The 13,281-nt window shown below is 44.7% G+C and overlaps 1 protein-coding gene across 3 annotated transcripts in view; it reads right to left on the reverse strand.

The window, feature by feature from the left end:
• Positions 1-13,281, reverse strand: part of FARP2 (FERM, ARH/RhoGEF and pleckstrin domain protein 2) — a 1,575,889-nt gene that overhangs the window by 490,059 nt on the left and 1,072,549 nt on the right. For all 3 annotated transcript variants that reach the window (XM_069213633.1, XM_069213634.1, XM_069213632.1), the window contains exon 17: positions 765-846. In XM_069213633.1, the coding sequence (XP_069069734.1) occupies positions 765-846 (82 nt within the window). The remainder of the gene's footprint in view (positions 1-764; positions 847-13,281) is intronic.

The following is a 13,281-nucleotide window of genomic DNA, read 5'->3' on the forward strand; positions in this document are numbered from 1 at the left end:
GCTTGTTACAAGGAAGATGAATGGCCTTGAACCTGGCAACCGCTAGACTGACTGTTTTAGCACTGTGGGGGCAGTGACAACGGTTACAGATGATGAGGCATGACTACCCTGTCTTTGGAACCTAATATTGATGGAAAAGATCTCAGCAACACTTGAAGTAAGAGAGGCTTCCTTTGAGGAAGCATGGGGGCTGTGCATCAATTTTCTCCAACAAGAATACAGAAAACTCATGTGCCTCAGACAGTTAAGGGTGCTTCACCTCACCGCCAGTGACACCATAGCATAGTCCAGCCCATTATATCCTAAAAGTGTTGTGGGCGTATACAATGTCTTTGCTGGGCCAACTTAAATTGGGACATAACGAATGGACACTATCAACGACGGAGAGTGGTGTGGGAGGGCACTTTTGGAGGGTGGGGGATGTTTAAGATCCCAGTGTGGAAGAGAGGGTTTGTTTTCTGTGTTTCTTTGTTTTCTTTTATATACCACCATATATACCATGTCCACCAGCCTTTGGATGCAAGTGGTTTTCCAATGTATACCAATAAACAGTTTTAAACCTAAAGAAGTTGAACTGTCTACAATACAAATGCAATCCAACCAATGTTTATACATTGGAGGCCAACATCCTGAAGCGGAAGCTAAACCTTTTAAGAATGTCCTCAACCAGCACATAGTGTCTGGTGAAGCCAGATGTTCTGAGACACTGCTGCACTATGTACAATCCTGTAGGAGGCCTTAATTTCTCACTGCTTTACACTCACCTTCAGCTTGCTCATGTTATCACGCATGATGTCCCCAATTCTCTGGTAGTCTCCCTTTGCGTGTGCATTGGATCGTCCTTCCCTGAATCAAAATAAAAGCAAATACAGTTTAGAAAAGATAATTTCTGATTGAACAAAGCCCAGAAAACTAGTACATGTTAAGGGGCTTGGAAGCAAGTAATGCATGTCAATAAGAGACAGCAAGGGGAACAGTGGTAACCCAGACTTACCTTGTGGTACCTCTAAAACAATTTACTACACCGAATCATGAAGTTAGTGTGAGAACATTTTAATTTTTTTTATAAATAATGCTCAATTTAGATGGTTTAAGTTAGCCTGACTAGGCCTTAACAAGTCTGCATTGAGATATTTTCATATTTGCAGAAAGAAAGTGCAAAGTTATTTTATGTGAACCAGTGTTCTCCACATGCAAGTATTTCTCGGTTTGCTTTTCCATTTCACAAAATCAGCAAAATAAAAGCCTAATTCATGGTGTGGTTTACTGAATTAATATAATTGTATTAATGTGTGTTCCTCTGAGAAAGTCATGTCCAGGATGTTCTTGTATGTTGCAATGTTTAAGGCCCTCTCCGAAGGCTTGAACAAAACACCCTTTCATCCACTAAACATGTTATTGTTTGGTTAAGTTAAATACATGAACTGTCATCTCCATTTTTTATGCAGACATCATTCATTTATAGGCACTTAAGTTAGAGTTTACTAGACGTATCTTATTGAACATATGTAATGTATTTGAATGGCAATTGGTCAGGGTCTTGTAACATTGCTAGCCCAACTCTGCCAGACTGTTAAAAGCAAATAAAAGTGTGTGACTTTTCTGTCTAAAATCCTATAAAAGATTATGTTTTTTGGGAAATGGGCCAGTCTGTAGGCTTACTTCTTGGTCCCTTTGCAACTAAGCCCCCCCCCCCCCCCCACCACCACCACCCCCCACTGGCTAACCCTTTTTTTGGCTATTTAGGGTAGTTCATCATTGGGTCGCCATAAAGTTTTGTCCACATAAACTATCCACGCCAAATTGGAGTTCTTTTTTTCCAACATCCTGGGGATTCGAAAGGTACCCAGGGCTTGTGTATTCCCCTGGAGGGGTCCGAGAAATCAGCTCAAATACAGCTAAATTGTGGGGTTTTGGGGAAAATGGGTAAAGTGCTGAACAAGCATCTGTTTTTCCCCTGCAAAAGAGCATCAACAAAGGGTTTGAAAAGTTAAAATCACAATCGTCCCAGGTTTCAGGAACAGGGAGACTTGAATCAGAAAACCACATTTTTCAACACTGTTTTGGCATTTTTCTGGAACATAGCTCATTTTTCTTATTTTATGTGCTTTCAACCTCTTTCCAGTTAGTTTTAGAAATGGGTGTGAAACCAAGAGTGGATCCGAGACAACCATACATTTCTGAAAAGGAGATAACATTCTGAATTCAACAAGGGGTCACCTGTGAAGATCCTTCAAGGTTTTCCCAAAGAAAGTAACAGTTGCAATAAAAATACAGAAACTGAGGTAAAAAAAAAAAAACTGCTATTTGTGTTTATGTTTTCATCTGTAACTTCTGACTATGGCAGATTTTCAAATGCAATATACCGTATGCTCCGCAGGACCCTTGTGGTTGAGGGGATATATAGGGCTTGTAGGTTCACCAAGAACTCTAGGTACCCAGAGCAAATAACTGAGCTGCACCTTGCAACATTGTTTTCATTATGTACCAGGTGTCCAGTAATTAATTGGGTAAAATATAAAGAGTGAAAAATAGGTATCAAGGAAACCTATTACTTTTCAGAAATGGGAACAAAATATGGAGTTTAGAAGCAATGGCTATTTGCACATCTCTGAATCTGGGGTTACATATGCTACATAATAAACTATTTTGGTTAAAAACCATAAAAGCACATATAAAAATACAGTAATAAATATAGTTAAAAACAATGCATTTCACTCGATCCATAGTGCAAATACACAGCAATATATTCCTTAGCTCTAATAAAATCTAACTCATAAAACAGGTGGAAGACAAAATGCTCTAATTTGCAAAGTAAGAAGACTTAAAACACAATATTCACCAAGGTCACCTAAAACATTATAGCACCCTTTCTTATCTTTTCTAAAGCAACACAAGCACATAAAATGTCACTACAGTGCATCTCTGGTTTACTGCTTTTTACAAATTATCCAGGCCACATGCAAAAGTTTAGCTAAGCTAATGACAACCACCTCATCTGTATCAGTTGGTAGTAACCTAAGGGCCAACCCAAGAGTTCTTACACTAAGGAGCTTATGACACACTGGAACAACCCACTTCTTTCTTGGATTTTTATAAGCCTCTATAAAAAATACAAAGTGCCAAATTGTTTCAGGAGCACTGAGCAAGCGGGACAAACATTACTTAAGGCACTATTACCTCTCTAACTAGTCAAAAACTCTCTCATGGGAAGAGTTCCATATCTGAATTTCAAATAGAACTGTCTTGGAATGGAGCCTTGAATAACATCTACGGTGGGCTCAAATGCAGGTACTATCTTACGATCACAAAATTGGTCAGATAGGTTCCTCCCTTTGCAGTTCTTGATTATGTCACCACACAGAAAGTCCCTGCAACGCTCCTTAATTAACTGCTTCGAAATTGTATGGGATCCTTCCGGGTTATCCCACAGAGCTTCAAGTGCAAGAGATTTCAACATATTCTTTATATAGGAAAGCCAAGCAATCCTCGAGTGGCCAACAATACTCAGGACCTCTCTAAGAGGGAATCTGTAGGATTCGAGCCCTGGCATGGTCCATAAACTATACCAAAATATTAGGGTTCTCATCTGCACTGTTAGAGAGATTGGGTACAGGCCAAGGAAGAGCAACAGAGGTAAGGTTAGAGTGCTAGATTGGAGGTTGGTAAGCTGCTTATCAAACTTGCTCTCAAACACTGTTAGACTGTTTATGGCCAAATGGCCCTAGAGCTCAGCCCCATACATGGTTGAATGTTTCACCTTGACCCTATATAGGTCTAGTGCAGGCAACAGACCAGTGGACTTCATTTTCTTTGCCATCTTTAATATTGCCCCAGACTCTTGCTGCAATTTCAAGGCACTTCTAGCTATTTCAGCCTCCCAGCTGAGGTTAATAGATAGGGTCACCTCCCAATTGCACAAAAGTTGGAACTTTCTCAAATAAGAGAATTGTAAGCACATATCCTAGGTGGAACAGATTTATAAGAATTAAACACCATGTACTTAATTTTGGTTGTATTCAACTCTAGACCGCGGTCAACGCAAAACATAAAAAAACGGTCCAGAATTGCTTGCAAGCCCCTGGGGGTTTTGGAGATAAGAAGGGTATCATCCGAAAACAATATTGATATTTTCATACCACCAATCCTGGGAGCATCATTGTTTGGGAAGTCGAGAGTTTCTGCCAAATCATTAATTAAGAAAAAGAAGAGGGTCGGGCCAACACATATACCTGCCGTACCCCTCTTGATACCAAACTTATCTGTTCACTCCCCATTTCTCCCAACCTCACTCCAGCTTGACTGTTCACATGTGTTCTTACTAATACATTAAAAAAAGAAGATGGTATTCCCATGTTTGACATGATTTCCCACAGCTTATGTCTAGGGATTGAGTCGAGAGCTGACTTAAGGTCAACAAAGATGACATAAAGGTGACCTTTCCCTAGGAAAACTATTTTCCAATAAATCAGAGTAAACCTAAATAACTGATTGAGTGTGCTTACTTTTGATCAAAAGCCTACCTGTAAATCTGTGCTTATTCTATTTTGCTGAGCCCAGTCTGCAAGCTTCCCCAGAATCTGACAAAAAAAAAAATCTGGAGCCCATCTAATAGGCCTATAGTTCCCAGGATCATCCCGCCGACCTTTCTTATATATAGGGACAATCTCAGCATGGTGCCAGGATATTCGGGTATTTGCCCCCGTTCATGATTGCCTTCGAAAGTAAATTTATAAAGGCAGCCCAAATATCTGGTTCAGAGGCAAAAATGCCCAAAGGTACACAACCCGGACCAAGTGCTTTATTGAGGACAATTTGCTTCAAACCCTCCTGGGAGTCTGTATAAGTAATTGCAGGGACCTCCGGCTGCCCCTGCGCCTCAGCTATTGGGTTTCTAGAACTTCCCTCACCACTTGGGAGACTAATGTTAGCCGAGTATAGTTCTGTATAATTTTCGACCCACTTGCAATGCTCAACACGAAAGGCTACAGAAGTTGTCGTGTTCCTACTGCCTTGAGCAACAACAGCCCAGAAGGTTTTTGAGTCCCCCTTCCTAGCTGCATGCATTAGATCTGCCCAGACTCCCGTCTCCCAGGTGTTTTTTTTGCAAGTTTCAGCTCATTCTTATACATTTTGTGGGCCTGATCACCTGCCTTAATGTGAGCCAAAAGCAATGCCTTCGCAGCCCTGCAATAATCGTTATACCATGAAGACTGTTTCGTGCCACAACTTACAGAGCTCCGTAACTTCCTTTGAAAATAGAACTTTCAAACCAGCAAAAACATCCTCGTATATATATTCAAGATAAAACTTGGGGCTGCACCTTCCTCCGATAATATTTTCATCAGGGCTAAAATGTTACAAACTTCAGCATAGACCTGTTCCGAAATTTTGGGACTGGACTGCACATCCTCTCATTTGAGCGCTTCTTGCGATTTGGAAGGACAACGAACCCCCAAAACATTAGACTTTCAACAGCAAAACTGGGAGTAAACAACCCTTCATTTGTAATTTCAAGGCGTTATGGTCACTATGCACCCTCTGTAGTACAGACATGCAGCCTGCAGCGACGCTGGAAAGGAGAGCGGCACAGGTCGGCAGATCAGGTAAGTTTTTATTTTTTTAAATAATTTAATGTACCCCCCTGCTCCCTTCCTCCCCTTGATCCCCCTTCCTCTCCCCATCGCGCCACACCCGCCCTACCCCTTTTAAGTGCTGTGAGCCACAACTGAGCATCGCCTTGATCGGACAAAGCCCTCCCGTTGCACGCCCAAAGTCACACCCTCAGAGTGATGCCCAGCAGCTGTAAAGCCAAGGCAGAGGATTTCTTGGCCTTCTTGATGCCTAATTTAGGGATTTCCCCATGAAGCATCCTCATCCTCAGAAATAGACAACATGCAGGAATCCAGCGGCTCTAACATCACATTAAAATCCCCTGCCACTATTACTGACACATTATGGGGCAGGGCAGTCAAAATATTATCTAGAGTGGGAGATTTCTTGTTTGCTCCGGGGGACCTGTTAAAGAAAGACGTTGTAAAGATGGACACTGACACCATCCTTACACAACAGAAGACCTAACAGGTCACGTGTAACCCCCCCTCAATAGCGTAATATTGCATGCCAGTGAATTTCTAACCCAAATCAACAAACCCCCTGCCGGGCTACTGTTGCGGGGTAAAAAAACCTTGCATAGACCCACCAATAGCAAAGCTCAGAAGACCAGGTCTCTTGGAAGACACAAATTTCGTGCTCATAAATATGTGATCCCCAATTCAGATCCAGCAATTTCTGATTAATCCCAGCTAGGTTCCATGGTAAGAGGGACTACAATCTTTTACCTACCCTCTGTGGGCCATTTGACAAAGACTCCACCGAGTCCAGGCACTGTTGCGACCCCTGGTCAATCACAAGTATCAAGGGCAGATAGTGGGGAAATCTATTTGCAGTAGGCACAATAAGATGGCCTGGGGTTTCGCACACCCGCACCACTACAGCCTCCCTTAATCTTAGTGTCCCATCAGAGGGTAAAACTTGGCTAACCCTACTATATCTATAGAAAAAACCCAGCAGAAGGGCTACAATGGAGTTTGAAGGGAGGGCAGATCGTGTACAATGAACCAAAGCCAGACTGTTGCCAGCAACCAGGGGACGGTTAAAATTAACTATGACACAACTCCCTTCCTGCGATTTTGGCACCCTTCCGACCTATTTTACCCTCATGACCATATTAATCCGCCCCTACCTCCCACCAACGCGGTGAATACAATCACAGCCAATGCATGACCCTGTTCCTCAGCTGTTCATTGTCTTCAGATGCTTCAGCTTTTAAAGGAGGCACATTCCGCAAGATGACAACACACAGAGCTGCTTCCTGCCGCAAATCAATATGATAAGACTTGAGGCCACAGCTTTTTCTTCACCCCCCCCTGAACAGTTGTAATGTTTGGCCCCAGCGGCCCCCTAGAGGACCCAGCCACAGGGGCACACCCCCTTCACATGCCCGCACACCCGGTTACACCGAAGCCTCTATTTAAATCCTGTCCTCTGAGGATCATGACCTAGTCTGAACCAGGAGGTGGTCTCGGGAGGGACCACTTGGAGCAGATGAACATGGAGCAATGGTGACTCGATTGTTCCCACAGCAAGCTGTTGCCAGCAATGATGGAGCTACTGTAACTCCTGGATGAGAAAGGGGGCAGGCACAGTGGTGGCCTCAAAAGGGCCCTTGCACATCTGCAAGCTTCTGTGCAATGGTATAAAGCCCAGAAAATAACAGTTCCAGTTTGCCATCCAGGACAGTAATTTGTTTTTGTTTTTTTAAATTAGGGCTTCAGATAGAGTATCCATCTTAACATTCTCTATTGCACCCACACCAACACCAGGTGAAGATTTAGAGGTAGTCCCACGGGGACATTTGAACTTGCTAACGAGGTCGATTCTCTTCCTCTTTCTTCCACCGCCCTCATCTTTGTCCCATACCACCTCTTCATCAGCCCCTAGAGCCATGGCCGATGAACAACTCAAAATGTCACTACCCCCAGACAATTCCTTTGTGCCTGTTGAAACTAAAGGCTGGGCAGAGTCTCTTATTCCAGGAAGAACTGTGCCAGCCTATACCAGAAAATGAATTAGAGAGCTTTTCGTCTTGCTTACACACTGTTACATTTGGAAGGTGTCAATGCAGAGCGAGACAAATGGAAATAACACTTGTTCTACTATTCTACGTTCCCTTAAGTCTCTTGATAAAAATGGTGCCTCACTTGTGTGGGCAGGCCTAGTGCCTGCAACAGGAAACCGGCCAAAACACGACATGGATACATCACATTTTTCCATGCAAAACTGATTTTTGTTTTTTGTTTTTTTTTGCAAAGTGGGTAGCTGTGGCTTTTGGGCCCTACCTCAGCTGGCACCTAGCGAAAACTAGTAAACCTATACATTTAGGAAAACTAGACACCTAGAGGAATCCAGGGAGGAGAGCCTTGGATGGATTCCCCAATGTTTTCTTACCCTGAATCCCATGTAAACCTCAGATTTTGCTAAAACAAATATCGCATTTTCCTCACATTTGGTTTGAGATCACTGTGCTGGCAAAATATCCTACCACCCAGCATTCCCTTCTGTTTCCCAATAAAAATGACACCTCACTTGCATAGGTGGGCCTAGTGCCTATGCCAGGGAAGGGCCAAAAACAAGAAGAAATTGAGGGGGAACCAAAGTGGGTCCAAAAGGGCAGGTTTTTTTCATGTTTTTGGGCTGACTGCTCCCACACAAGTGGGGCAGAGTTTATATCAGTACAGATGGGGCAATGCTAGGTATTTTGTGGATTCCTGTGGATTCTGGAAGTTTCCATTACCAAAATGTTGGGAAAATGCTTCAGGCAAATTCTGAGGTTTGCAGGGCACTGTGGGTGTGAAAATGGTGTGGGGTGCTTGTGAAGCACACCACCCTGGACTCACCCAGATGTTTAGTTTTCAGAAGTGTCTGGCAGGATTTTCCAGGTGGTAGCGTACCCAAGTCCAAAATGTGCAGCCACTCACCATTGCAAGTGGGACCATATTGGGAGTTAGCTAATCTCTATGGGACCATATGTAAAAATAAAACCCAACAAAGCCAAATGTCCTCTTGCTTGCCATTGGGATGAGATGCTTTAGTCTGCTTGGGGACCGCTAACCACCTCCAGTTGGGGAGGGGAGCATAATCATGCCTCTAGTGGTGGCCAGCCCCCACCCCTCTATTTTAAAAAAAGGAATGCTTTCCTGGTGTTTAGTGGGTGTTCTGCCTACCCTGGGGGGCAGATCAGCAGTATTAATCCCCATCTGCCCCCAGCGGAGGCAGAAAGACTGTGCCCATTTTGGTTTGTGAGGGGAGAGGCATTGCCATGCTCATTCTGTAAAGCTGTGACACCTACTCTACCAAAAAAGATCCCTGGTAGCTAGAGGGCTTTTTGTCCCCCTACGGTGGGGAAGGGGGTCTAATTGCCCCCCTCAGCCATCCAAGGGAGGCAGAAAGACTGTGCCGATTTTGTTAGGGAGGGGTGGGGGCAGTGCAATGCCCATTCTGTATAGCCCACCCCCCCCAGATGAATGCAAAGAACACCTGGTGCTGAGTAAGCTTCCTGTTTCCTCCTGGGCGGGGGTGGCAGATCAGAGGCTACTGCCCCCAGGGAAGCAGAAAGAATGAATAAGTCCCCACCAAAAACAGGGGGAGCAAAAGCCCTTGCCCAACAGGCTGCTCCCCACTCCCTGGTGTTTTGTGGGTAGATCCCTGCTTGGGGATCTCCCTCCTGCAGTAATAACCAAGAAGGGATCCGCAAGGGAGGAGATTCCTCCTTTTTCAATGATACCTCTCCCCACTACCTCAGTGCTGAGGGGTTCAGATAGGCCCCTGAGCACCGAGGTAGTGAAAGTGAAATGATGTCCGCGTGCTGATCATCATTTTACTGACACTAAAAACAGCCTTAGGCGATGGGGATGCTTTTTCCCATCTCCAAAGGCTGCTTCTTTCAGAAGGAAATCCCTTAGGTGCATGGGAGCCATCTGACACAAATGAGCACTGTGGCATCGGATGGCTCCCAGACGTTCCACACACTCAAATGGTTAGGGAACAGACTCCATGCTAGTCTACTTGCTAACAGTATAAGCAGCCCTTTCTTGTTTTCGTGTGCAGCCTCTAGGTCAGTCTGTCAGTTAATTTATATAAGGAAATGCCTCCTTGGCATGGTTACCCCCTAACTTTTTGCCTTTGCTGATGCTAAGTTTTGACTGAAAGTGTGCTGGGACCCTGCTAACCAGGCCCCAGCACCAGTGTTCTTTCCCTAAACTGTACCTTTGCTTCCACAATTGGCACAGCCCTGGCACTCGGGTAAGTCCCTTGTAACTGGTACCCCTGATTCCAGGGAAGGGCTCTAAGGGCTGCGGCATGTCTTATGCCACCCTGGGGACCCCTCACTCAGCACATGCATACTGCCTCACAGCTTGTGTGTGCTGGTGGGGAGAAAATGACTAAGTCGACATGGCACTCCCCTCAGAGTGCCATGCAAACCTCACAATGCCTGTGGCATAGGTAAGTCACCCCTCTAGCAGGCCTTGCAGCCCTAAGGCAGGGTGCACTGTACCACAGGTGACGGCATATGTGCAAGAGCACTATGCCCCTACAGTGTCAAAGCAAAACCTTAGACATTGTAAGTGCAGGGTAGCCATAAGAGTATTTGGTCTGGAAGTTTGTCAAACACAAACTCCACAGTTCCATAATGGCTATACTGAAATCTGGGAAGTTTGGTATCAAACTTCTCAGCACAATAAATGCACACTGATGTCAGTTTGCAATTTATTGTACCATGCACCCAGAGCGCATCTTAGAGATGACCCCCGAATACCAATCCAACTTCTAGTGTAGTCTGACCAGTTTCTGCCAGCCTGCCACACACCAGACATGTTGCTGGCCACATGGGGAGAGTGTCTTTGTCACTTTGTGGCCAGGACCAAAGCCTGTACTGGGTGGAGGTGCTTCTCACCTCCCCCTGCAGGAACTGTAACACCTGGCGGTGAGCCTCAAAGGCTCACCCCTTTTGTTACAGCACCCCAGGGCATCCCAGCTAGTGGAGATGCCCGCCCCTCTGGCCACTGGCCCCACTTTTGGAGGCAAAGCTGGAGGAGATAATGAAAAAAACAAAGAGGAGTCACCCACCAGTCAGGACAGCCCCTAAGGTGTCCTGAGCTGAAGTGACCCCTGCCTTTAGAAATCCTCCATCTTAGTTTTGGAGGATTCCCCCAATAGGATTAGGGGTGTGCCCCCCTTCCCACAGGTAGGAGGCACAAAGAGGGTGTAGCCATTGGCTACTGCCCTCCCAGACCTAAATAATTTACTATTTAGGGGCACCCTAGAACCCAGGCAATCAGATTCCTGAAACCTGAAACAAGAAGACGAACTGCTGACCTACAAGCCCTGCAGAGATGACGGAGGACAACAACTGCTTTGGTCCCAGCCCTACCGGCCTGTCTCCTGACTCGAAAACCTGCAACCAGCGACGCATCCAACAGGGACCAGCGACCTCTGAGGCCTCAGAGGACTGCCCTGAATCCCAGGACCAAGAAACCCCCGTGAGCAGCGGCTCTGCTCAACAACAGCAACTTCTTTGCAACAAAGAAGCAACTTTCAAAGACTTAACGTTTCCCGCCGGAAGTGTGAGACTTGACACTCTGCACCCAACGCCCCTGGCTTGAGATCCAGAGAACAAACACCACAGTGAGAACTCCCCGGCGACTGCGAGCCCATGAGTAGCCTGAGATGACCCCCCTGAACTCCCACAGCGACACCTGCAGAGAGAATCCTGAGGCTCCCCCGACCGTGACTGCCTGTAACAAGGGACCCGACGGCTGGAACCAGCACTGCACCCGCAGCCCCCAGGACCTGAAGGAACCTAACGTCAGTGCAGGAGTGACCCCCAGGCGACCTTCTGCCTAGCCCAGGTGGTGGTCCCGAGAAGCCCCCCCGTGCCTCCCTGCATCGCTAGAGTGAAACCCGGATCCCTCCATTGTTTTCTATCTGAAACACGACACCTGCTTTGCACACTGCACCCGGCCGCCTGTATGCAGCTGAGGGTGTGTTTTGTGTGCCTACTTGTGCCCCCCTCCCAGTGCTCTACAAAACCCCCCTGGTCTGCTCCCCGAGGACGCGGGTATTTACCTTCTGGCCCCCCTGTTCTCCATAGATGCCTATGTCTTTTGGGCCCCTCTTTGACCTCTGCACCTGACCGGCCCTGAGCTGCTGGTGTGTTAACTTTCGGGTTGCCTTAAACCCCCAACGATGGGATGCCTATGCCCAGGAACTGAGACTTTTAAGTGTCTTAATTACCTCACAAACCAATCTTTACTTACCTCCCCCAGGAACTGTTGATTTTTGTACTGTGTCCACTTTTAAAATAGCTTATTGCCATTTTACCAAAGACTGTATATGATATTGCTTTTATTCAAAGTTCCTACCTTACCTGTGTGAATTACCTTGCATTTTATGTGTTTACTTCAAAAAGATATTTTTCTATTTAAAAACATATTTGCCTGGAGTAAGTCTTTGAGTGTGTGTTCCTCATTTATTGCCTGTGTGTGTACAACAAATGCTTAACACTACCCTCTGAAAAGCCTGCTGCTCAACCACATTACCACAAAATAGAGCATTGGAATTATCTAATTTTGCCACTGTCTTACTTCTAAGGGGAACCCTTGGACTCTGTGCACACTATTTCTTACTTTGAAATAGTATATACAGAGCCAGCTTCCTACAATGTATACCTAGTCTTTGGAGGCAAACTCTATGGTGGCCCTCTTGCTTGATTTTGGCTGCTGCTTGCTTTAAAGACTGACCTTATGTTAACTTTCTTGCATTATTTGATTTTTACATATTATGATGGCTGATTCCCCATGGTTTAACTAATAACATTTTTTGCTTTCTGTAATGAACTTAATTTTGAATAAATCACTATGGTTTGGGCCTGAATAATTGTCTTGTGAGATTTTATATATTAGCATTGGGCTTAGTCTTTTGAAGATTCAGACAGCCCTGATCCTATGCCTCAGCCCTCTCAATTATTTTACTTAAAGCTACAACAAAATAATAGCGGAGAATGTGGACACTATGTCAATTAATTTAGTTGACAAGATCAACATTAATTAATTAGCCTAACTTGTGAAAATATTCCAACAACCAAAAATTGTCAGAACTTGAAGCATCCTAGAATGGTTTGGATTACTGCCAGTGTGCCTTAGATGTTGTCAAGAGGTGTATATTAATACCGATTTGTGAAGTGTATGTTGTCTTGTGACAGTATAATGTGATTTAGTGATTTTATTCATGTTAGCGCACTTTAAAGAAAAGAAAGGATGAGCTCAAAGAGGAAAACTGTGACTTACTTATAAAGACTTCAACAAGGAAGAACCCTAAAATATTCTGGCAGACCGTTAATTCTCTAGGGCCAAACAATAGTTTACTTTCCAATCTTGGGACCCACATTACTGCTGATCAGTGGTTATGGCATTTCTAATGTATATAGCTTTTCGATCATTAAGAGAGGTTTGATAGTATAGTTGTGGAGGTTGATATTTGTTGTACTGTGAAAAGGTTAACGTTTGATATAAAGAAAGTTGTAGCAGCATTAGTTGATAATTCATCATGAAATGCTCACATTCCTTTCTTTTTTCAATTCATTTTCACTCTGTAAGGTTTGTTCAGATCATCTGTACATTCATCTCCATATTGCATCACATTCTCCCATTCTCTATTTAT

The sequence above is a fragment of the Pleurodeles waltl genome, chromosome 11, assembly GCF_031143425.1.
Source record: "Pleurodeles waltl isolate 20211129_DDA chromosome 11, aPleWal1.hap1.20221129, whole genome shotgun sequence".
In the NCBI taxonomy this organism is placed as follows: Eukaryota; Metazoa; Chordata; class Amphibia; order Caudata; family Salamandridae; genus Pleurodeles; species Pleurodeles waltl.